The 26301-nt window shown below is 41.8% G+C and overlaps 3 protein-coding genes and 1 pseudogene across 3 annotated transcripts; all 4 read right to left on the bottom strand.

Moving 5' to 3' along the window:
- Positions 1-1401: 1401 nt before the first annotated feature.
- Positions 1402-6522, bottom strand: LOC122404113. Its single transcript, XM_043408013.1, has 2 exons — positions 6102-6522; positions 1402-5963 (listed from the first exon to the last, which is right to left on the bottom strand). The coding sequence occupies exons 1-2, from the start codon at positions 6520-6522 to the stop codon at positions 1402-1404; spliced, it is 4983 nt and encodes a 1660-aa protein (XP_043263948.1).
- A 9651-nt stretch (positions 6523-16173) lies between these two features.
- Positions 16174-16869, bottom strand: LOC122404114 (annotated as a pseudogene).
- Positions 16870-22903: 6034 nt separating this feature from the next.
- LOC122404115 lies at positions 22904-24172 on the bottom strand. Its single transcript, XM_043408014.1, has one exon. It carries the CDS (start codon positions 24170-24172, stop codon positions 22904-22906), a length of 1269 nt encoding a protein of 422 aa, XP_043263949.1.
- A 438-nt stretch (positions 24173-24610) lies between these two features.
- Positions 24611-26068, bottom strand: LOC122404116. The gene has a single exon (XM_043408015.1). The coding sequence runs from the start codon at positions 26066-26068 to the stop codon at positions 24611-24613; it is 1458 nt and encodes a 485-aa protein (XP_043263950.1).
- Positions 26069-26301: the final 233 nt, after the last annotated feature.

The following is a 26301-nucleotide window of genomic DNA, read 5'->3' on the forward strand; positions in this document are numbered from 1 at the left end:
TTCAACGCGCATCTTGCTACCTACCCGGCGCGGTGGCTCTCCGAGGTCGGACGGCCCTGAGCGCGCGGAAGGCGAGCGCCGTGATTGGTCAGTGTTTTTCGTTAATAATTCAAAAACGAAGCCCCATCCGACATTTTTGCAAAGGAAATTGTTGCTTAGAATTGTCTCACCTACCCCCCATTTCCGTTTCTTACACTATTTACGGGACACCCTGTATAATTCTGCCTAGTGTACAAACATTAAACAGTCTAGAAAACACTCATATATTGAAGAATTCATAAAAATTCAACGTGTAAGTTATTCCAATACGCAGAAAATGAGGAAAAAATCGGTTTTTATTTTTTTTCACTGCGGCGCACCAGAATGAAAAATCTGAAAAAAATTGAGAATAATAGTAACAACAATACCTGTTTACTATAAAAGTATAAAAGTAATTCCGGACCTTCTTCAATACGTAATCGGCATTTTTCGACATTTTTTATTTTTTACTACCTAGTTCTTCAATCAAAAAATCTGAAAATCTCCTAAAATATGTGCCCCGGTACAAGAAATGTCTCTGTATTGTTTTACATTTTTTTACTTAATAGGTCAACAGAAATTGTACAAAAACATGATTTTCGTTTTCACGACATTATTACCCCCACGGTCGAGATTTCAAGTTAAAAATTTGCATACAGAGTTTGTTTTGGATAAGCTATCGAATGACGAGGGATGTGTCCGATATAAACATATGTATATAATCAATTCATTTTCGGTAATTATTTAGTGTTCAACGCGTACACTTAACTTATTGGATCGGTGATACGCTTTAAGCGGTAACTTAATACCGCTTAAATATTTGTGGTTGGTGCAAGTATTGAAAGGCAATTAACTATGTTGAAATTTATTAATCTATACAGTGCGGTCTTTTTTTTGTTCCGTGTCTCTTGAGTTACTTGTTAAGACTGCTGGTCGGCGATCGGGGCCCTGTACTATATAGTCCTGGTTCCGATCGTCTTTTGGTTGTCCCTCGCGCCGGGTGCAAAAGTTCTCGGCTCGTCCCACGAGGACCGAGAACATTCCGCGACACGTGCAGTCGATCGATTTTGCACCCAGCCCGAATCAGTTGCACACGGCACTGTTTCTTTGGACCTCAAGACGGGCGTACATGGGTCCCTTTATAATTAATATTGTTACCATGTAACATGCTGCCCGCCTTGAACGATCCGCGTTCAAATTGAAGTAGTTAGTTAAAGTAATGAGCACGAATCTGATTCTTAAACAATTAACATGTGTAATGATTAGCATAATGATTAATAATGAGATTATGACTAATTAATAGTTAATTAATGCAATCATAAATGATTATAAATGGTTACTAGAACTAGTAATACAATAACAAAGACATGAATAAGATAGTAATTAATCTTCTACAGGAATATCAATCGGTAAGGGGCATAGATTCTTTATACATCGTTTATACGTTCCGCGACTTGTTTTCACGGTTGCCACACGAACGATTTTGTCTTTGCCAGGATGAGTAGTTATGATGCGACCCATGCTCCAGTGCATAGGTGGGACATTCTCTTCTTTCATCATAACAAGTGTTCCAATTTTTATTTTTTCAGGATCACCTTTGCGCCACTTACTACGCAGCAGTAATTCATTAAAGTACTCTTTATACCATCTGTTCCAAAAATGTTGTTTCACCTTCCCAATGTGTTGCCACAATGACAATCTGTTTGCTGGTATATCTTGAAAGTGGTGTTCTGGTATGCTCATTAAAGAATCTCCAATCAAAAAATGAGCTGGGGTAAGGACCGACATATCATTAGGATCAGAGGATAATGGAATTAGAGGACGGGAATTTAAGATTGATTCAATTTCGATTATAAATGTATTAAGCTGTTCGTATGTGAACAATGAGTCGCCAACGGTACGATATAAATGGTGCTTGAATTGTTTTACACCTGCCTCCCATAAGCCTCCAAAGTGAGGTGAACGCGGTGGTGAAAAATGCCAGTTAACTCCTTCATTTGCTAATTTGTACATAATTCTATCATTATGATTTGCAGATAATAATAGTGCCCTGACATTTAACAGTTCATTCTTTGCTCCTACAAAATTTGTTGCGTTATCGGAATAAAGATTTTTTGATTTGCCCCTGCGAGCGAAAAACCGTTTAATTGCTGCTATGCATGTCTCAGTAGTTAAATCTGTAACTAATTCTAAATGTATAGCCTTGGTTGAAAAGCAAACAAATACAACTACATATGATTTTAATTTTATTTTATTTCTAAATTTCTTCTCCTTTATAAAAAACGGACCACAGTAATCTAGTCCAGTATTTTCGAAAGGTCGAGTTTGTATTAACCGATTTTTAGGTAGTGGACCCATTAAATAGTTTGGTGGCTTAGGATTTACCTTGTAACATGCAATGCATTTATGTATGATATATCGAGTTCTATTTTTGCCGTCAATAGGCCAATAATGTTGTCTTACAATTGCTAATGTATTTTGCACTCCTGGATGCCAATGTTTTGTATGTGCATGTCGTATTATTATATCAGTCACATGATTGCTTCTGGGTAATAAAATTGGATGCTTGTGTGAATAATTTATATTGGCATTGGTCAACCTACCGCCTACGCGAAGAACTCCGAATTCATCGATAAAAGGATTCAATCTCAGCAACTTGCTATGTTTATTTAATTCATTGCCCTTTGTTAAACATTGGAATTCCTGTTGGAATTCCCTTTCTTGAATTACCTTTATTACTTGTAAATGTGCATCTTGTAACTCTTTTACTGTGAATTCACCCTTGATTTTATTGTTTGACCTTTTATTTTTAATTGCTCGGCGACAAAGAGCAACAAAACGATTCAAAGTAATAATAGATGAGAATCGTTCGAAGGTATCATTATGAATATTATCCCCTTTTTTTTGTTTTATATTGTTATAATTTTGTTCTGTAGTAATCAACGTCACATTGTGTTGTTGTTCTATGTTATGGTTCGTTGATATTTTCGTGATTTTCCAAAGAGATTCATCCTTAGAAAGCCACATAGGTCCGTTAATCCAGCATGTATTTTGAATAAACTCTGAAGGAGTTTGACCGCGAGAAATATAATCAGCAGGATTATCGTGTGTTGATATGTGATACCAATTATTCTTATCAGTGAGCGTTTGAATTTCAGAGACACGGTTTGCTTCAAAAGTTTTCAAAGTATGAGGTGATGTTTTAAGCCAATTTAGTGTGATACTTGAGTCAGAATAAAAATTAGTTTTGCTGAATTGTAGGTGTAATGCGTCTGCTACGGATTTATACAAATTTGCTAATAATTTGGCAGCACACAGTTCTAACCTAGGTATAGAGATTGTTTTGATAGGAGCGACGCGTGACTTTGCGCATAATAGCCCTACGAAATGATTATTAAAGTTATCAGTGGATCTTAGATAAATACAGGCACCATAGCCCCTTTCACTGGCGTCACAAAAGCCATGTAAATGTAATTCTACTGAATTATTTAATATAACCTTACGAAGCACTGAGAAATTATTTAGTATTGGTAACTGCCTTTTAAAATTGACCCATTCAGTATGTAACGACTGTGGAATTGATTCGTCCCAAATTAGGTTTGCTTTCCATAGTTCCTGCATAATTAGTTTAGCCTGAATTATTACGGGCCCTAATAAACCCAAAGGATCGAAAAGCTGGGCAATTTCGGACAGAATTGTTCTTTTCGAAATCGTTCTTTGTTCAGCAAAGGGTTTTACGTTATAACTAATAGTATCAGTATCTGGATCCCACTGTATTCCGAGAACCTTTTTTGTTTCATTGGCGTCTAAACATACGAGCTGAGATGTAGAGGAATTCTTTAGTTCCTTTAAAAGCTTTGGCTCATTTGACAGCCACTGGCGTAAATTAAAACCTCCTGAATTTAGTAATTTAATTAACTGATCTATTAAAAGCCGGGCTTGATTCAGATCATTTGTTCCAGTGAGCAGATCATCGACATAAAAATCACGATCAAGTATTGCTGCAGCTAATGGATATTTATGTCCTTCGTCTTTTATTAATTGTTTTAAACAACGAACCGCGAGAAATGGAGCTGAAGTAGTCCCATAAGTGACCGTGTTTAAGGCGTAAGTTTTGATGGGTTCATGTTTATTTTCACGCCAAAAGATTTTTTGGAATTTTGCATCATCTGGGTGTACTTGAATTTGCCGAAACATTTTTTCAATGTCGGCTGTTAATACAAATTGATGAGTACGAAAACGCATAATTATAGAAATCAGGTCGTCTTGAATTGTAGGACCCTGCATTAATGTATCGTTTAGTGAAAGAGTGGATGATGTTTTTGCAGATCCATCAAAGACTACTCGAATTTTTGTGGTCGCGCTTGATTCCTTTATTACCGCATGATGCGGTAAATAATAACCTATGTGTAGATCATCTGTATTGGTTATGTCAGTCATATGTTTCAACTCTATATACTCCTTTAAGAATGCACTATATTGTTTTTTTAATTCTGGACTCGATTCTAACCGTTTTTCTAGAGAATAAAAACGTTTTAAAGCCATCCTATGTGATTCTCCGATACCATCCCTTTTCTCATTAAATGGCAATCGTACCGTATATCTTCCGTTCGAATTCCGATCAATATTTTGTATAAAATGTGTTTCACATGCTAACTCTTCGCTAGAAAGGTGTTTTTTATTAGGCAATTCTTCGATCTCCCAAAATTGACTTAGTTGTTTTTCAAGGGTAGTTGTCAAAAGACATGTTTTCGTCTTGTTTGACTGGTTATTGTAAAGATTAACTTCTCCTGTTACAATCCATCCAAGTCGAGTTTTTTGCAATATTACTGAATTATTGCACAATTTAATTTGACCTACACTTAACAATTGATAAAATAGAGTGTTGCCGAGTAAAGCATCAATCTCGGCAGATTTATGGAAATTCGGGTCAGCTAACGCAATATTTTTAGGAATAAATAAATTATCCTTGTCAATTTTTCGATAAGGCAATAAACCAGTTATGTTAGGTAAAGCTACTAAGGTTAAATCGCATGAAAATGGAGTTGTTCGAGATTTAATAGTTGTTTTGACCGTATATTGTGCCTTAGTTAGATTTTGCCCTAAACCTGAAAATGGTGAGTCTATTCTCGTTTTATCTAATCTTAAACGATCAGCTAACCTTTCCGTTATAAAATGCGTTTGTGAACCTCCGTCTAAAAGTACTCTACACGGAAATTCATTCTTGTCCTTATCCAAAATCTTAATGTAGGCTGTTCCTAACAATACTTCCGACTCGGATGATACCACTAGATTTACTGGTGGTTGTTCTTCTCTATTCTGAATGTTTGATTCGACAGTGTTGTTTATGGAATTCTGATTACGCGCCTTGTGTGTTTCGTTAAAATGCAAAAGCGTATTATGCTTGTAATTGCATTTCTTACAACCACTAAGATAGCATTTGCTTGTTTGATGATTATTTTTTAAGCAATTTAGACAAAGTTTTGCCTTTCGAGCTAATTCGAAACGTCCTTTTTCATTTGTTTGTAAAAATTTACTACATGTGTAGATTGTATGATTTTGACCGCAGATAGGGCATTGAATCTGCACTTGTGTACCTACGTGCGATTGAATATGATTAGCTCGTTTTTTATATGGCATTTTTGAATTGTAATTGTTATGTTGTGTGTTTGATTTATTCGCGTCAAAGGAAATTGTGTCGAGTTCATCACCCCGTGCTTGTTTGCCGAGAAACTTTAATAATTGTTGAAAAGCCGGCATTTCCTCGTCCTCTAACGTACGTTCCCACGCTCGACGCGTGCCCTTATCCAATTTCTTGATTATTACGTAAACGAGTAACGCATCCCACTGATCAACCGGTTGATTTAAAGCCTTTAAAGCGTTTATGTGAACCTGTGCCTTTTCTACCAAAGAACGTAGATTGGCAGGAGTTTCGCGATAAACTTCTGGAAGTTCCAATAACAATTGTAAGTGAGTTTGAATGATCTGGCGCGGTTTGTTGCATCTTTGTTTTAAAATATTCCAAGCCACCAAATAATTTTCTTCCGAAGCATTTAAATTTTCCGTTATTGAAGTTAATGGGCCTTGAAGTGCATTTTGCAATAAATAGAATTTGTGAACTGGTATCAACTCATCATTATCATGCACTAAATTTTTGAAAGTGTCATGAAAACTGTACCAATTCACAAGATTTCCATCAAAGGGACGGATCTCTATTTTTGGCAGAAGATTGTTGGTTTGTTTTATAGTTATCGGCGAAGCAGAATGCGAAGCTAAATTTGATGTGCTAGCTACCGGCAGGGCCACTGAATTGATTTCGCGAAGTCGCATACTTATTAATTTAGCGCACGCAAAATATTGATCATCAAACTGCGATCGTTGAGTTTCATGATCCATATTTGTTTGATTTTCTTTCTCTGCTACAATTTCAATTTGTAATTGAGCTTTTGAGAAGGCTTCGTAGGCTTCTTCTAATTTTGCTTTGCGGTTCTGAATTTCGTCCATTTCCGAATCCGGGTGGGCATTGAAATATGTTATTAACCGCGTAACGTTTGCTTTAATAGCTGTTCGAGTTTTAATTAATGTTTTTAAATTTTCTGACAACGCCATTTTTCAAAAGAATAATCGAAATCGAATCGGTTGAATTATAATGGATGTTATAGATAAGGATTGATTGAATGGAGATTTTTGAGCTTACTCGAGCGTTGACTTCTGCAATGGCGCTGTTACTTTCTTCCTTGTTGAATTATTAGATGATGATATGTCGACTCGATGAATGTTGAACTGATTGTCCAGGTGAATGAAATCCCACGTTCCGTCGCTGCTCTCGTGGCTGCTTCTCAATGATGTCCGTTACGTAAGTTGATGATGAATGTGTTGTTGAACTGATTGTTCACCAACAAATACTCCGACGTCTGCTCTCCGAATGGGTTGTCCGCTCAGCACGTGTTGTAAGATTGTTGAATATGATTGTTTAATAACAATACTCCGACGGCTGCTCTCCGAATGGATTGTCCGCTCAGAATACAATCTTACTGATTTTGTTGTGTAGTTCAATGCACTGCGCTAAGCACCGATAGATTGTTTATTGAGTGTTCTTATAATTAACTGCACTTGCACCAATATATTCTTCAATGTTTAGAATCTTTACTATAGTAATAAAGAATCCGGCTCGAAGGACCATGTTCAACGCGTACACTTAACTTATTGGATCGGTGATACGCTTTAAGCGGTAACTTAATACCGCTTAAATATTTGTGGTTGGTGCAAGTATTGAAAGGCAATTAACTATGTTGAAATTTATTAATCTATACAGTGCGGTCTTTTTTTTGTTCCGTGTCTCTTGAGTTACTTGTTAAGACTGCTGGTCGGCGATCGGGGCCCTGTACTATATAGTCCTGGTTCCGATCGTCTTTTGGTTGTCCCTCGCGCCGGGTGCAAAAGTTCTCGGCTCGTCCCACGAGGACCGAGAACATTCCGCGACACGTGCAGTCGATCGATTTTGCACCCAGCCCGAATCAGTTGCACACGGCACTGTTTCTTTGGACCTCAAGACGGGCGTACATGGGTCCCTTTATAATTAATATTGTTACCATGTAACATTTAGGAAAGGTCGGGTCTCAAAGATTTCGATGATTTTTGAATATGTTGTAGAAATCAACATCTTGAGCAACTTTTTCCTATACATATAACCACCGCTCGGCCTTAGTTTCCGAGATTTTTCTTCACAAATATCGCTGTTACTACAATGAATTCTATCTACACTTACGTGCCTGTTATATACAGGGTGTTCGGCCACCTCTAGCAAACATTTTAATGAGCGATAGTAGAGGCAAAATAAGACGAAAATCAAGTATACTAATTTGTTGATGGAGGCTTCGTTACAAAGTTATTAACATTTAAAGTTCCGCCTGAATCATGGCAACCATCGAGCATATGCGTAAGCGTGAGAGGTCAGGAGACGATGTATTACAGGAACCGAGCTTACCTACTTATCGATCGCCTTTCGTGTCTGCGTCAACTCTCAGGACGGCGAACGTGGTACGTTGAATGAAATCCGACAGCCCCTCGTTTTTGCGTCAACTCCCAGGAAGGTGAACGCATATCGTCGAATAGGATTCAACCTGTCTTATGAACATCCAGAGGGGCATATCAATACTCGCCCGACAAGATGTTCACAGAGAGAGGGTGAATGCCTCTTTTAACACACACATTTTTTTTTGTATAAAAATCACCCACACGCAAGCATACACGCATCGCGATTGTCCCGTCCGCGAATGTCCACGTGTATGTGCACCACGATTGTCCCGACCGCGAGTGTCCACAAGTAAATACTTTTCGACGAGCACCACTATGCAATTAAATAATACACGCGCACCGCGATTGTCCCGTCCGCGAGTGTCCACGTGTCCACGTTTTCTCGTTCCGCGCCGCGCACTACACAACACAAACCGCATACCACACACTACACTGCACTACACAACACTACACAACACAACTTAATATAAACCGCGGATTTCGATTCCACGCACTATCGCGCAATAAAAAAGTAAAACTGGAAAAAAATTTATAATTAGTAAATCTGATTAATGACTGAATATTAATTCAGATTGTAGAGTTCGAGAGCTATTGAATGTCCGTATTCGTTGGCGACTGCCTTCGAAATGAGAAAAGACAAACGATGACGAGTGGCGAGAAAAGCAGACACATTATTAAAGTGTCGAACGCGGGGCCTACGAAGCATACATTGTAAAGCCCCGACATTTTTACTTTCCGACTTATGTAGGCATAAGTACGATAATGGAAAAAAATGTCCAGAATTTTGTTTACAGAAATACACGTTTTAAAACTCCCCGATCATAAATATTTCTTTTTACTTAATATTTGTTATTGGAAATTGTTACAATGTATGCTTCGTAGGCCGCGCGTTCGGCACTTTAATAATGTGTCTGCTTTTCTCGCCACTCGTCATCGTTTGTCCTTTCTCATTTCGAAGGCAGTCGCCAACGAATACGGACTGTAGCGGCCATTGTATAGCCACTACACCCTTGCCAGAGTATGAATGGGAATGGAATGTAAGGATAGTTTTAAGCTTTCTATTTTTCCATTTTCCCAGGGTCTCGTGCGAGCCTGGTCGTCCTGTTAAACATTTGGCGACCAGAGCCGTGCGAGGCGTCTGTTTTCCTTCAAGGTTTCGCCTGGGCCTCGGATCACCCTGATCCGGGCCCGGTGAGCCTCTTGACTTTTATGACTCTTTTTCGCTAAACTTTTCTATACACTGAGTATTTTCCAGTTTCGTTTTTCCGTCTTTTTGTCCTGTCTCTTTTTCTCTACCTTTGCTATTAGGGTAAGAAATTGTATACTCATTTCGAAGGCAGTCGCCAACGAATACGGACATTCAATAGCTCTCGAACTCTACAATCTGTATTAATATTCAGTCATTAATCAGATTTACTAATTATACATTTTTTTCCAGTTTTACTTTTTTATTGCGCGATAGTGCGTGGAATCGAAATCCGCGGTTTATATTAAGTTGTGTTGTGTAGTGTTGTGTAGTGCAGTGTAGTGTGTGGTATGCGGTTTGTGTTGTGTAGTGCGCGGCGCGGAACGAGAAAACGTGGACACGTGGACACTCGCGGACGGGACAATCGCGGTGCGCGTGTATTATTTAATTGAATAGTGGTGCTCGTCGAAAAGTATTTACTTGTGGCATTCGCGGACGGGACAATCGCGATGCATGTATGCTCGTGTGTGGGTGATTTTTATACAGAAAAAAATGTGTGTGTTAAAAGAGGCATTCACCCTCTCTCTGTGAACATCTTGTCGGGCGAGTATTGATATGCCCCTCTGGATGTTCATAAGACAGGTTGAATCCTATTCGACGATATGCGTTTACCTTCCTGGGAGTTGACGCAAAAACGAGGGACTGTCGGATTTCATTCAACGTACCACGTTCGCCGTCCTGAGAGTTGACGCAGACACGAAAGGCGATCGATAAGTCGGTAAGCTCGGTTCCTGTAATACATCGTCTCCTGACCTCCCACGCTTACGCATATGCTCGATGGTTGCCATGATTCAGGCGGAACTTTAAATGTTAATAACTTTGTAACGAAGCCTCCATCAACAAATTAGTATACTTGATTTTCGTCTTATTTTGGCCTCTACTATCGCTCATTAAAATTTTTGCTAGAGGTGGCCGAACACCCTGTATATACGACTCGCCGATTGTTGACAAAAAATCTGCAGTATGTATACGACTCGCCGATTGTTTATTGTTTCTATAGATACATCGAGGCGGCCGGCAATGAATGCGTATAACAGCTGTGCTTAAAAACTCGATTTGTGTAGTCGGCCGCCTGACGGCGGCCACGCATTCATTTTCTATTTCAATTTTCTTTATTGATATTATCAGAAGTGGGAAAGATTTCAGCCATTATTTCGACAAATTTAATTATTAGATCATTAGCATGATATTGTCGACGGAAGAAGAATTCACCTAAATAGCCTACATAATGTATTTGGCGAGTTCCATACTTCAGAATATTCGAACCTTTGACAACAATGCAGAAGTAGATTTAGCTCGACACATTATACATTATTTGTCGTCGGTTGTCATGCCGACTAATACAAACAAGAGAAAAAAGCAACGATCGTGGACTGATGCAATACAGAGCCACAGATATGTACATATAGACAGAATTCATTGTAGTAGTAGCGATCTTTTTGAAGAAAAATCTTGGAAACTAAGGCCGAGAGGCGGTTATATGTATAGGAAAAAGTTGTTCAAAATGTTGATTTCTACAACATATTCAAAAATCATCGAAATCGGTGAGACCCGGCCTTTTCTAAATAATTACCTCATTTTCTTTCAATAATTCTCCATTGCATAAATTCTACAGTATTCTTACATTTTTTTATATTTTAAAATTTTCTCATGTTATTAGAAAGTAGATATACAACGAAAGTTATACAATTTATAGTTCCTAGCATGTATAACATGTATATGTATATAACGCATGGTCGCTTCGTATGGAAAGTCAATGAATCTTCAAAAAGCGCCCAGGTCCGATTTCGAGAAATGTAAGGTCTGTCAGTCACGATGGCTTTTGTCGTTTACTGACGATTCGAACGGTTGGCGATGCCAGGCTTGCTTTCAAGAAATGTAAACGACGTCAGCGATGCAAGAGCGAGAAGGAAAGCGAGTATCAGCCTGTTCTTCTCGGCTCTTCCGAAACTCAACGAGCTCACGTACACGCAATTGAGCATAGTGTGCGAAAGCGAGGAATGAGGAGTTTCCGGGGCCCCGATGCACAATCTGATTAAACTGATTTCGAGTCGCAAATACGTTTCTGCCGAGTTATTTTTTTAATAAATGATGTATTACAATTTAAAATAAAAAATAGAGAATTTGCGGTGTACGTATCAATGAAATACATCCTTATGAATTTTAATAATCTTGAAATTTTTAAATACTCTTAATCGATTGATTTCTCCAATGAAATTAATCGATTAATGTCCAATGATAGACCCTACAGCTTTAATTCCGTTAAAAAATAATAAAATTTATGTAATTTTATTTTCTGTCTCACTTCCTCTTGTGTTAATTTCTGAATCTGTTGATAACGTAGCGAGTGACACGAAAATGGTAATGGGGTCCCGGGACCCCAGAAACTCCGGCCGAAAAATTACATTACGTGAAACGTCTATTCATATATCTCGTCTGTGCTAGTATTGTTACATTCTTCGCCGTGAACGTAAATCGATGCGAAAATTTCATTTATCCTGCGATTCCTTTTTACATTTTTAAATTGAAGTGTATTTGAAAAATTAATAACAGTTTTATTCGTAAGTAACTCGGAAGAATCGTGATACACTTACACGTAGACATTCACGAATAACATAATCGCGGTACGTGTTTATTTAATTGCATAGTGGTTAGTGCCTGAAAGGATTATTTGTGGATACTTGTGGACACTGCGGACAATCGTGGGGCGTGTATAATCGCATGTGGGTGATTTTTGTTCACAACATTGTGTATCGGAACTGGCATTCACCCTTTCTCTGTGAAAATCTCGTCGGACGAGTTTTGATATGCCCTTCTGGATTTTCATAAGACAGGTTGAATCTTATTCAACGTAAAGTGTTCGCATTCCCATAAGTGGACAAAAATCTAAGGCTGTCAATAATGTCGGTAAGCAGAATTTTTCATGCTGCGTGAGAACCACTAGCACTCGCCTGCCGCAACCGTCCGCGCGAACCAGCTGTTTAGCGGATTGTCATTCTACAGGCGGAACTTTAAATGTTAATAACTTTGCAACGAAGCCTCCATCAACAAATTAGTATTCTTGATTTTCGTCTTATTTTGGCCTCTACTATCGCTCATTAAAATTTTTGCTAGAGGTGGCCGAACACCCTGTATAGTATGGGTGCAAATTATTTATGTGTACTGTATATATTGTGTTTTTTGTCTGTATGTTTGGTTGACTGTATGGGATATTTGTTTCGTGATTGGTCAATCACTGGCAGGGGGGTGATGTAGCGGCCATTGTATAGCCATTACGCCCTTGCCAGAGTATGAATGGGAATGGAATGTAAGGATAGTTTTAAGCTTTTTTAAGCTCAAGGTTTCGCCTGGGCCTCGGACCACCCTGATCCGGGCCCGGCGAGCCTCTTGACTTTTATGACTCTCTTTCGCTAAACTTTTCCTACACTGAGTATTTTCCAGTTTCGTTTTTCCGTCTTTCTGTCCTGTCTCTTTTTCTCTACCTTTGCTATTAGGGTAAGAAATTGTATATATTCAGGGGACGTGAGAAGAAAGACGCCCAGTCTATTTTAGACCCGAGTCTGGCTAAGACGTCGCGCGTTTGCGAAGCCAGTGTTAATAACTTTGACCTACGTGTGGCTACACCCCCGACACCCGCGAAATAAACTATTTAATAATTGTTGGGGTAGATTGAGGGTTGTCACTTGAACCTCCAGCCCCCTCATTATCTATTTATTTAACTTATTTATTGACACATATATGCTTATTTATTTGTTTATTGACTTTTTTGTTATCTAATACTGTTTTTTAATTATCGACTATCTTATCTGTTTTATTTTTACTTACCTAATTATTTATTTTTATTAATTCTTTTTACTTACCTGTATTTTATTTACTTATTTATTTTCATTTATGTTTTTTACTTACCTGTATTTTACTTACTTATTTATTTTCATTTATGCTTTTTACTTACCTTTATCTTACTTACTTACTGATTAATTTACTTTATTATTCTTTACTGTTCACCGCTTTCATTTTATATGGGTACTATTTTTCATAGTATTTTATTCTGTTTTAGTATATTATCTTATTTTATTTTGATACACCTTTCTTTTTTACCTTGTTACAACACTTTATTTTATACAGCGTCTCCTAGGAGTTTTGTGCTTCGCGCTTGTCGCCTCGCCGTGCGCCGGTTCACTCCACGAACCTCAGTTGAGGCAGGTCCGGATTCCTATAACAGAAAAATACGGCTATGTGTTAGACACACGTAAACACATTATACGTATATTCGCCGCGCTTGTTTCCTCACGCTCCTGGTTTCGTTATTCGAACATACAGGAGCGGAGAATTTCGCTTGTTCGTAATATACGAACTATTTTGTGGACTGTGTTATGTCAGGCGTAGAAAAGAATTAAACTTCTTTTCTACGTGGAGCTTGTAAGGCTCCAAGTGCACTGTTCCCCTGAGTATGTCCACTGAGTCTGTGCGTCGAGTTGCACTGCAGTGCAAGGTACGATTGTCGATCTGCGGCTTCTCTTTACACGTTCCAACAGATGGCCTGTTGGCCGAGTGTTACACTGCGAAGCCCGACAACACGTTGTTCACTGCACGAATGCAGCACTCGACGTGATTCGTAGCAGTATTTTGAACTACGTGGGGGTCTGACCCATGACCCGTTACCTCTCCGCATAGGTGCTCCTCTAAACGTTACACCGGCGCGATCTGTAAAAGTAAGGAGGCGAAGACCGAATGTCAGATGTCCTAAGTGGACGTCGACCTGACTACAGTGAGCCCATCTGGAGGTACACCACGCAGGTGCCTCCCTTCGGTGTCTCCTCAGCCGAATGGCAATCACAAAGAAGTGTGGACGGTATCCGCCGACTTCTTTGTGTCTCAAACGTTTATACGCTTGAAACGACCGTTCAATTCCGCACAGGGGGGTCGAACACCTTATTGGTGTATTCTCGAGCCCTCCAGAATTTGCAGTATTGAAATTAATGAAGCTCGATTGGGAATTTCTCGAACGAGACTTTTGGATGCACTTGTACGAATCGGAATTTGATTCGTTTGTCAAGCAAAGTGGGAATAAATTTCCACACCTTTTCGAGCTTTTTGAATTCTTAGCTGTGCTCAAAAGAATATTTTCTTTCGATTCGCACTTGATTTTTGTACGGACACGATCAGGAGCCGATGTGTCTCTGGCAGAAGTCGTCGTAAGACTGTGCGGATTGACAGCCGAAGACGTCGCTGTGGTACTTTAATTAGTCGTTCCGCGGTGCTGTCTAAATTTCGGCCGTCTATCTTTGTCAAACTATCAGCGCGCTACTCTCTCACAATACTGTCGTCATCAACACCGTTAGCACACTCGAATCGAAGGTAATGAGCCGTTACCGATACCAGAAAAACTAGTAATAAACGCGTTTTTCTATCACTGTTCGCTGTACAAATTCTATTAGAGATAATCTCTTGATTGTTGTACGCTAACAGGATTAACGGTAATTGCGGCCGAGGATAATCGCTCGGCATTATGCAATCTTTAAACAGAATTTATTAATTATTTGTATTCGCTGTTTCCAAGGAAGAAGGAATAAAATGTAAGAAGATGCTCTCGGAATTTTTAGGAAATTAACCCTGCGCACCCAAATGACGCTTCTCGCCGTAGTGTTTTAAAATTAAATTGAAAGAATAATTGAAAGAACTATTTTCAGAAAATTAAAATAAATACGGTAAGAACCATTTGTAACCGTTTGCTATTAAGAACTGTACTGGAAAAGCAGACTGGATTTGTGCGTATTGAAACATTCCTCAAATGCAAAGGGTTAATAGAGAAATAATTGAAATTCAACTTACCTGCTGCGCTGATAATAGGGCCCAGTCAGTGCATTGCTATCGATCACGGCAAGATCGAAGACCCCAACAAAAATCAGCTGATGGAACGGCCCGGTCACTGCACCTGCTTCTCACCCCGAAAACACTTCACAGCACTGTCACTGGCAATTTTCACTTTCACATATCGGTGCGTTCCGTTGCACCCTTCTTCGATTGTTGCTTCTTCCTGGGTTGATGACGGTGTCTGGATGTTGCTCCTGCCTGAATTGTTACTCCTTTCTGGATTGTTGCTTCTTCGATCGTTACTCCCTTCAGGATTGCTGTCCCTGCAAAAAGAAAAAAAAAACGTGCCTGACCCTGAAAGGGGCCGGTAGGAAGGGTATTTTATTTTTTAATTGTTGTTCCGATTGTTATTCTTTTTTTTGGCCCCGAAAGGGGCCGATTGTTTCTTTAATTGAATCGAGAATTCCTCGTTTGAAATATTTGGTGGCTCCCCGAGAGGGGCCGGTGAGTGTTAACACGTTGAACGTCACATCACCCATATCTGGGTGACGGCTATGTTTCCACGGGGGCCCCGTCACCTGTAAACGGGTGACACTATTCTTCGTCCAATTAAAACAGGATTTTTAAGGTAATTTATAGTAATTTTATTTGTAACACAATTATGACGAGTATAGACAACAGAAAGTAATAATACACTATAAAGTAAACAAAAATAAACATTAAAAATATACTTATATTTAAATTTATCTTTAAAATATTATAACATTTTATTAGTTATGATGGAATTCGTTAAAACATTTTAAATATAATTGAGGCGACTATGGACACTCAGGACAATACGTAATAGTCTTTTGCATATTTTTCCTTGCGTCCTGGCTTCCGAGAGTTTGCCTCTGTTTTGCGTAGCACCGAACGCATATCCTTCTAATAGATTTGCCCTGAGAATTTTTGCGAATTTGCAGGTGATGAGACACCTTTTTTATTGCTTGGAGTCTTGCGTTTTCTGATTCCAACCACTCCCGAATTATAAGCTCTCGGAATTTTCTTATTTGTATATTTCAGTTCGTTGCTTTTTGATAAACAATGTGTGCATTCATTACAGAAGTACCTAGTAGGAAATGAATTGCTAGTTTTCGGTACCATTTTATGCTCTTCCGAATTATTGTTGCATATGTAGTCGCTTCTATCAATGCCAGACTTTCCAGTATTGTAAGCTATGACTGCTAAAAGTTTTATTTTTGGAGGACGTCCGCGAAGAGTGGACGAGTCCGAAACTGGTACCATAAGAGGTGCATGTTTCGATGATAATATTCTGACGTCACGGACATTTCTCCATTTCAGCACTACAATGTCATTATCGTCTTCCCGTGATATTATTTCACCTCTCTTTAATGGGTGAAGTATAACCGCTTTTGGCATAAATTTCCTATTGTGGCGCACCGTACCAACAACATGGATTTTGAAATCTAACAATTTTACTGTTAATTCGTAACTTGTATAAAAATTGTCGATAAACAAGGTACGCCCTTCGTTCAATAGCTTGTTCATGAGCTCCATGGAAACGTTTTCGGCTATCCCAACTTGCCTGATCCCCCGCAAGAATCGCGTCCAGCATATATTTTAGTGGACCACGTATATCCTTCTGTAGAACACAATTTGAAGAGTTTTATGCCATATTTATGCGACTTTGTCGGTGTGTACTGCCTGAATATGAGCCTTCCTCTCCAGGGAACCATAGTCTCATCAACTACAATTTCGGTAATTATTTAGATTACAAACGGTAACACCGATTTCTGTGATTTTTTAATATGTTACAGAAACCAACATTTTAAACAACTTTTTCCTATACATATAACCGCCGCTCGGCCTTAGTTTCCGAGATATTTCTTGAAAAAGATCGCTGCTACTACAATGAATTCTATCTATACGTACGTGCCGGTGGCAGCGTGTGTGTAAGCGTTGAATTGCCGATCGTCTCTTGTTTCTGTAGAGATATCGAGGAGGCCGGAAATGGATATGTATAACGGGGGTGCTTAAAAACTCGATTCGAGTAAAATATATCTAACCCAGATCTAACCCAGACCTAATTCATTATATTAGCTACTAGGTAGAATAGTTAGGGGTAATTATTTAGATTACGGACGGTACTTCCGATTTCAATGATTTTTGAATATGTTATAGTGTTGGAAGACCAGTCCTCTGTTTACTATCTGTATCTATCCTAAGTCACAATACCCTGCCGTCAAATAGCCGAATTCCGCAAAAACATCTTAGTCAGCGTGCTGCGCTGACTAAGTCGCTCAAAGTACAATTTCGTGCAAAGATCATCTTCCATCACCTCCGTCGGAATCCATTAAACAGTTGTTGTTGTTCTAATTGAATGTTACTTCAGTTTGTGATAATAAAGTTATATTGCCCCTTATCGATTCTTAAATTTAATCGATGCAAAGAATGTCATCGGAAACGCAAACGTACGTCTGGTTGGCGTTGACGTTTGAATGTGGCCTTTGAAGGTAGCCGAGTTGGTTGTCTGGTTACCGAAACTTTTGAAAGAGAAAAGAATTGAAAAAGGGTGATCAGACGGAAAGGTTGTGCGAGAAAATCAAAAATAGAAATCCTTGCAAAGGACTCATTAGTTGACGTTGAGCATTCTTTCGTTCCGTTTAAGTGTTGAGTTTATTATCTGTGAAAGTTTATTTAGTTCGAAGTTTAGAAAAAAATGCATATGATAACAAGACAAAGGCTTGGTCGCCCGAGAGGACCAAATGTTAACCGCACTAGAGAAGTGGTTCAAGATTCTGTTTCTCCGACATATATGTATATAGGAGTCAAAACATAGGGACCCAGATTCAGTACAAATTCGAATACGATCAGTTCACGTCACGTCATTCCTCGTTTAGTCTTATCGTAGAACTTTAGTTGCTGTAACCGAGTAATATTAGAAACCACTGCGAAATATATTATACCTGTAATATACCGACAGTCTACGAGTTTCTTACCCGGTTCCCAACATAAATTGGTGTCAGAAGTGGGATATTAGCATCCAACACTTACATATTCAGTTGAATTACGGAATACTAATTTCCGAACTGAGTGTAAGTTCCAATTTCAATTGGGAAGATTGGACCATCGCATAAGGCTACATCAGAGGACCAATTGACGATCCACGGTTTGACTGGAAGACCCTGGAATTTCGAAGAAAGGCCCAGCAGCAACAGTGGGACGACGTGGAATATCTGCATCGTAAGTACCATCCGAATCTTTGCGTTCAACAATCTTGCAATTTTATTTTCGAACTCTAATTCCTAATTCCAAATTCCGATTCCAATTTTTCTAAGAAAAAAAAAAAATAAGGGAGAGACAACATGTCGATTGAAAGTGGGCCTATCTATACTGAACAAACTCAAACTCTTTCACTAGAATTCTTAATAAAATTAATTCCAAATACCTTTGATGGCGATAGATATAAATTACGTAGCTTTATTAAAGAAGTAGATGCAGCTTTTGAATTAGCCAAGCCCTTCCAATTTCAACCACTTCTATTTTACGTAAAAAGTCGAATTACGGGTAAAGCAAGAGAACAAATTGACATTCATTGTAACTTAACATCTTGGCCAGAAATATCTGAACTGCTACTAAATTTATATCAAGATAAGAAAAGTCTAGATCAATTATTAGAAGAATTGAATTGCTTGAAACAAGAACGTCACGAAAACGTTACTGAATTTTATCAAAGATTAGAAGAATTTTCGTCGCGAATTCTAGGTATCTTTCACTCCATCGAATCAATGGAAGACACACTCGGGGGTAGATCAGCCATGATCAATGATATGACTTTAAATAGATTTGTTTATCACACACACCCTCAAATTTTGCAAATGTTACGGTATCGGGATTTCAAAACAATTAATCATGCTTTTACAGCTGCTGTAGCAGAAGAAAAGGCTTTACGGTTGAGATACGATAATTATGCACAGAAATGTAAACTTTGCTTTGAAACCAATCATTTAACGCATGAATGTTATAGAAACAGAAATTACCAATCTTCACAATTTAGGTCTGAACCCCTTCGTTACAATAATTTCAACACACGTTTCAATCATAATCAACACACTTCAAACTCCATTCCAAATCAAACCTCTGATGTTTCGCTGCCTGTAAAGCAATACAATTACTGTACAAATTTTGGACATCTAATAAATGAGTGCAGAAAACTTCAGTACAACAACTCTAGACGCCAATCGCAAACACAACCCTTAACCAGTGACCCTTCTTCCATAAGGCAAGGCATAAAAGATGGTCAAGTCGCAAGTTTTCCTCCAATATGCGTAATCTGTTCTCTCTGGAATTGGTGCCTTGGTTTGCAGCAAGGCTATAAATGTATGCAGAACTAGGCATTCGCTCAATTAAACATTCGGGAATCGGAATTACCTGAGATTTGTTCGACGTATTAATTATCGTGACAAGTGCCGTGTCATCGTTACGAACCTGGACGATTGCATTTGGTAACAAAAGGGAGTTATCTACACTTAATTGTTGTGAGGTTATTATTCCTTCTCGAAGATGTTGAGGATTTGACAATTTTATCAGCACTACCGTTTCGGTACGCGCATTGATTTTAATTGCAGGAGCTGAGTTTTGGGGGCTATTCCGATGTAATGGTATCGTAAATGGTATCGGTTCAAACGAGATACTACCTTTTGAATAATCTATTAGAGCATTGTGCTCTCGAAGAAAGTCATCACCTAAAAGCCCGTCGAAAGGTATGTTACTGGGGGTGTTAAGTACTTGAAAGTTTCCGCAGATTTCCTTGTTATGGATTTTGAATGAAAGTTCGGTTTCTCCCAAGGTTGGAATGGGTTGGTTCGGTGCGATGCCGTTTAACATGATGGATCTGTTATTGTCGATATTCGAAATGTGTATACTGCTGGCTTTAATGGGAGAAATGGCAGCACAGGTGTCAATCAAGAACTTTAACGTTTTATCATCGGCCTTGGAATCCTCGAATTCAAAAAGTACACATAATTGATCGTTGTGCATTTGAAATACACTGGAGCAACTTATGTTAACCTCATCGCATCGAATTCCATGGTTGCTTCTTCTAGCGAAATTGGTGGGTTTGGTGGATGTTGGACGTGCGGAAAATTTAGCGGATTCGGATTAGTTTTTGAGGGGATATTATCAGTTGTAAACATATTAGTAGGAGCGGACCGGTTTTGCTGGTAATAATCATAAGTTGAATTGTGCCTGGGCGAGTGGTAACGCGTAGGGTGTGTATTCTGCCGATAAGTATTCGTCCTATTGGGATTAGATGAAAGCTGATTCATGGGTCTGTTATCTCGCCTAGCATTGTTATACTGCAATTTCCTACATTCCTCTGTTTCATGGTCGAAATTTTTACAGTAACGACACTGTTTCCTTTCGTGATTATAATTGCTTTGTCCCGGCCGGTTAAAACTAGCAAATCTAGGAGAATTGTCGTATCTTAAGCGTAAAGCTTTTTCTTCTGTTATAGCCGCGGTAAGAGCACTATTAATATTACTAAAATCGCGGTACCTTAGCATTTGAGATATTTGGGGATGCGTATGATGGATAAAGCGATTTAAGGTTAACTGTTCGGTGATCGAAGAACGAGTGCTCGAAGTGTCCGGAGCCCGTTTCCTCCTCGGCTCGAACCCCCTCCGACTCGCGATTTCGGGGGTTTGTCTTTCAATTCGCGTTAATTTTCCCGTTTATCGATTGGCCATCGACTTGGGGGAGGAGGATCGATTTTCCTGCCCCGTTGGGCAGGAAACTCCTCCCTCACCCGATCGTGGTGGAGGCAAGGCCCAGGTCACCCTGGACGAGGGTGACCGAGGTTTTCTCCCCAAGTCGAAGGCCCCGTTAATTTTCCGAGGAAAAAACGGAACTTCGGATTTCGCGTAGCTGCACGTGCGTTGCAGCCGTTTTATGGCTGTATTGTTCCACGAGTTGGCGATGGTCGTTGTAGAGGACCGTGCCACCCGCGGAACAATACAGCCCTTCGTCGGTCAACTCGGGCCTTGCGCTTTCGAATAGTTAAAGTGCTTGAACGGTTTACGATTATTTTTGCCAGATGCGGAATATTCGAAGACTTTTTCGACAAAGTCATGTTTCCGCATCTGGCACCATAAACACGCGGAAAAACCCGAGCCGAACGGACGGAACATGCTCCCCCCGTTGAACGCATACGGCGTTCAAGATTCGATTGCGCATCTTGATGAGCTGCCTGATTATTGCTGGGGAGGTTCCTCGTTTGGAATTGGGAGCATCGCCAACTGCTTCACGTTGCGTCTGTAGGTGCCCTGGTTGGTCCGTACGGTGACTGCTCGGATGATGTTGTCCGCTCCTGGGTGCACCTTCTCGACTCGTCCGAGATGCCATTGTAAAGGTGGAAGATGATCATCCTTTAAGATGATCAAGGATCCTTCCTTGATCTCGTGCGAACCCTTGGTCCACTTTGTTCGCACGTTCAGCTGGTGGATATACTCCTTGTGCCATCTGGCCCAGAAGTCCTGCTTGACCTTCTGAATGTGTTGCCAATTTGACAACCGGTTGCTGGGAAGATTGCTGAAATCGGTCTCGGGCATGCTCGTTAAAGAAGTGCCAATCAGGAAATGGGCAGGAGTCAACGCGGCGGGATCGTTGGGATCAGATGACAGAGGAGTTAGTGGACGGGAATTTAAAATCGCCTCGACTTCGATCGCGAACGTGTTGACGCAATATTAGATCGGTGACGCAATGGTTTCTTGGAAGCAGGATCGGATGCTTCTGGTCGAATGGCACGGTTGCATTTTGTAGCCGACCGCCGACGCGAAGTAGTCCCTTGTCGTCCAGAAAAGGGTGTAATGGCAGAAGCCGGCTCTTCGGATGTAACGTCTTTCCGATTTTGAGATCGCGGATTTCTTGATCGAAGGCGGAGGCTTGAACGAGCCTCAAGATCCGTTCGTTGGCGTGGTGGATTTCCTCGGCGGACAGTGTTCCTTCTTGACGAGAACCTTTCTTGAATCGGAGACAATATGCGACGATTCTTCTCAATTTGGCGAGGTCTGAGTATCGGTTCAGGATTTCTTCGCTGCGAATGATTGTGGTCGCGAAACATGCGCGCGGACGGGTTTCCGGAACCTCTGAGGTGACGATGAATTTTGACTTGGGCCAATCCGCGACGTTGTTGGCGAGCCATTCTGGTCCGTGACGCCAGAGAGAATCCCTTAAAAATTCTGCAGGTGACTGGCCTCGCGAGATCAGATCCGCTGGATTGTCTCCTGATTGGACATGATGCCACACTGCGATGTCCGTTTTCTCTTGAATTTCGGACACTCGATTTGCTACGAACGTTTTTAGCGTGCATGGCTCTTTCCTCAGCCAGCTCAGGACCACCGTCGAATCGGTCCATAACCTCACGAAGTCGAAACCGAATGCGTTGATTTCACGAACGGTCGAAACCAATGACGCGAGGAGTACGGCTCCGCACAGCTCTAATCTTGCAAGGCTGACGACCTTCAAGGGGGCGACGCGAGACTTTGCGCATAACAATTTCGTTTTGATATGACCGCGTTCGTCGATTGACCGGACGTATAGGCACGCTCCGTATGCCCGCTCGCTTGCGTCGCAAAATCCGTGCAACTCTACGGCGCGGATAGCGCGTTGACCGACGTGACGCTCGAATGATGTCCGATTCAGTGACGGCAACTCCTTGACGTAAGTGGTCCATTCGGTATGGATGCTGGCTGGTAAAGATTCGTCCCAGTCCAATTTCAGTAACCAAAGTTACTGCATCAGTAGCTTCGTGGTCGTGATAACCGGTGCCAGCAGACCTAAAGGATCGAATATCTTCGCGATGGTGGACAAGATTGTTCGCTTCGTTACTCTTGTCTCGATATTCGGATCCACCGAATAGGTGATGTGGTCGTCGCGCGCGTGCCACGAGACGCCGAGAGTCTTGACCGTTGCGTCTCCGAAATATTTGGTGTGGATTTGGGCTTCCGGAAGTCCTGTGAGAAGTCGTGGTTCGTTCGAAGCCCACTGCCGAATGTGCAATCCACCCAATTTGAGAAGCCTGATTGTTTGCTCGCGTAGCCTTATTGCTTCTGCGTAGGTGTCCGCTCCGGTCAACAAATCGTCCACGTACAAGTCGCGCTGAAGAACGGTTGCCGCGACTGGAGCCTCAACTCTTTCGTCGTCCGCTAGCTGTTGAATGCTCCTGATGGCGAGGAACGGTGCGGGAGATAACCCGAACGTGACGGTGTTGAGTTCGTAGGTTTTGATCTTGTCGTCGTTGTCTCGCCACAATATGCGTTGGTACCGGCGATCTTCGGGTCTGATGAGAAATTGGCGGTACATTTTCTCGATGTCTCCGGTCAAGACATACGTGTGCGAACGAAACCTGACTAGGAGCGCGAAAATGTCGTCTTGAATTGTCGGTCCAGTTAACAGGGTGTCTTTTAACGATAGTCCGCTGCTGGACCTTGCGGATCCGTCGAAGACGACACGAATCTTAGTCGTCGTGCTGGTCGGTTTTATGACCGCGTGGTGGGGCAGGTAGAAACCCTCCGTGCCGCGAGGTTCTACCTCGCTCATGTGCCCCAGGTCCAGATACTCTTTTAAGACGTCCGAATATTCGCGTTTTAAGTCTGGGTCTCGCCGGAATCTGCGTTCGAGGGACAAAAGACGATTCAAGGCGCGCGATCGAGATTCGCCGAGTTGCGTCTTTTTTTCGTTAAACGGCAGCGCGACGATGAAACGGCCGGTGTTGTCTCGCGTGACGTGATCTCGGAAATGCTGCTCGCATTGTTGTTCCTCGAAGGAAAGGTGTCGCGTTTCGGATACCTCTTCCAACTCCCAGAACCTTTGAAGGTCAAAGGTTGGGGTGGTGAGAAATGTGCGCTGTTTTTTCCGCGCGGCAGCCGTTAATACGCTCCCCCCGATGATCCATCCAAATTGCGTTTTTTGGAGGACCAGATCAGGTCCAGTGCGAGGAGAGAGTCGATGTTGACCGATGCTGAGCGAGGACAACGTAGGACCCGTGCCGATTAACATGTCCACCTGTGCCGGTTGGTGGAATTGCGGGTCTGCGAGCTTGATGTTCGCCGGTATCGCTATTCGAGAACGATCGATGTGCTCGTCCGGTATTGGTCCGGCGATCCGTGGGATCGTGAAGAAGGTTAATTCCCGCTGATAGTTAGATAGTCGCGATTTGATCGTGGTTGACACCAGTTGATTCGCGATCGTGTTCAACTGGTTCAACGCTTCAATCGTCGTGGTATTGTCTTTCGTGGGAAGCCGTAATTTCGTCGCCAGGTCGTTGGTAATAAAATTTGGTCTCGAACACGTATCGATTAGGGTCCGACATTCGAACGGTTTTCGGTCGCGATCGAGTACATGTACGATTGCAGTAGCTAGCAACTCGAAGGTCGATCCGTCGATCGCGAAGTTGGCGGCCCTCGGATGGTCGGGCTTTCTGACGGTCGATCGTAGTCATGATTCGTTCTCCGGATGCTGATCCTGGTGCAGCTTCGTGTTGTGCCGGTGGTTACACACACGGCATCTTCCGGCCTTGCAATCTTCCGTGTGGTGGTCCGGTTGCAAACAATTAAGGCACAAATGTGCCTTGCGAGCGGCTTCAACGCGACGCGGTACCGTTGTATCCAAAAACCGCGGACACTGATATATCGCGTGCGATCCCTCGCATACGGGGCATTTCGCGTTAGCGTATCCCGTTCGTTTCGGTCCCGGCGGCGGCGTCGATCGGCGTTGGGCGCGTGGAGACGATGGAGGGGTTGACCGTCGTTGCGAACGAGGAGATGTCGGCGGCGTCGTCCGTCGTTGCGAATTCGAAGATAACGGCGGCGTCGGACTGTTTCGCGCGGTGTTGGTCAAATAAACTTGACGTTTTTGTATCGGTGGCTGCGTTCGCGGATAGCCGGTGGGATTGCGCGTCGGGGTCGCTCGCGGTCTGTTCACGGAGTCGCGGTATGTGGGCGAGCGATTGATGTCGAGTCCGTACTCCTTGCTCTGGTGCGACGCGTTGTGCAGGAATTTGAACAGGTCGTCGATTTTCGGTACCTCCGTGCCCGATAAAGTGCGCTCCCACGATCTTCTCGTCTCGATCCCCATCTTCGCGATAAGTATGCTCGCAATGAGATCGTTCGCAATGTCGTTTGGCGATCGACCGAGGGCTTGCAACGAGCGAATGTGAAGTTGCATGTGATTCGCCAAATCGCGTATCGACTCCGATGAGTCGTCTGGCATCGCGGGGGTGTCGCGTAAGAGCGTGGCGTGACGTAACACGAGCGCACGTTTATTGTCATAAATCTCCATGAGATGTTTCCACGCGGCCTCGTAGTTGTCTTCCGTGATGCTGAAAGCTCCGATCGCGGCTTCAGCTCTTCCGGACAACGATAGTCGCAGATAATGGAGTTTCTGGATTTTACTTAATCCCGGTTGTGTATGGATCAAGGTATGGAACGCGTCCTTGAACGTTATCCACGTTTCGATACGACCGTCGAATTTCGGTAGATCGATTTTTGGTAGATTTACCGATAGCGCGTACGCGGAAGAAGAGGGGGTTGGCGAATTGCCGCTCGCGGGTGAAGCCTGTGTCGCGCGTGCCTCTACGCTTTCGAACAAAACGACCGCGGTGGCCATGACGTCGTCGAAGTGGTCTGTGGTGTTTTGTCGTTCTTCTTCCTCTTCTTCAAAATCCGTACAATTTAACGAGCTTAGTTCGTCCTGGATGCGGTTGAAGGTCTCAAACTGACTGCGTAACCTTCCGATACGTTCCCGCAATTTCACGCGCTCTTTGGTGGAATCCGCGTATGTTTCTACCCAGTTTCGGAACTGCGTGATCTGGCTCTTAAAAGTCCGTCGCTTGATTTTCAGATCACGAACATGCGCGGAGACGATGCTGGACGCGTTCTCACTTCGAGCTTCCATTTCGATACGATTTTAACGAGGTTCAAGGAATGGTTTAATAGGGGGATGATTGGCAAATCTAAAGTGCGAGCCTACCTTTGACTGGATCTCCCGATGGCTGGTTGATCCTGGACCGTCTGTTGTCCTTGCTGGATGATTCCAGTTGGTGATGGCTGCTGCGTTTGTCCGTAGAATTGCCGTTGACTGGATTCCGCGAGTGTTGTGCTCTGTTGCTCTCCCTCGTTCAGCACAAT

Source organism: Colletes gigas, unplaced genomic scaffold, assembly GCF_013123115.1.
Source record: "Colletes gigas isolate AHSC1104 unplaced genomic scaffold, ASM1312311v1 Colletes_gigas_Sc00104, whole genome shotgun sequence".
Classification (NCBI taxonomy): Eukaryota; Metazoa; Arthropoda; class Insecta; order Hymenoptera; family Colletidae; genus Colletes; species Colletes gigas.

Excerpts from the sequence above, each read along its gene's own strand:
- LOC122404113 (XM_043408013.1), bottom strand. The coding sequence starts at position 6,522 with ATGGACGAAATTCAGAACCGCAAAGCAAAATTAGAAGAAGCCTACGAA. Across the intron at positions 5,964-6,101 it reads ATTGCAAAATGCACTTCAAG|AAGTTTATCGCGAAACTCCT; the intron begins GCCCATTAACTT and ends TGGAACTTCCAG.
- LOC122404115 (XM_043408014.1), bottom strand. The coding sequence starts at position 24,172 with ATGTTAATCGGCACGGGTCCTACGTTGTCCTCGCTCAGCATCGGTCAA.
- LOC122404116 (XM_043408015.1), bottom strand. The coding sequence starts at position 26,068 with ATGGAAGCTCGAAGTGAGAACGCGTCCAGCATCGTCTCCGCGCATGTT.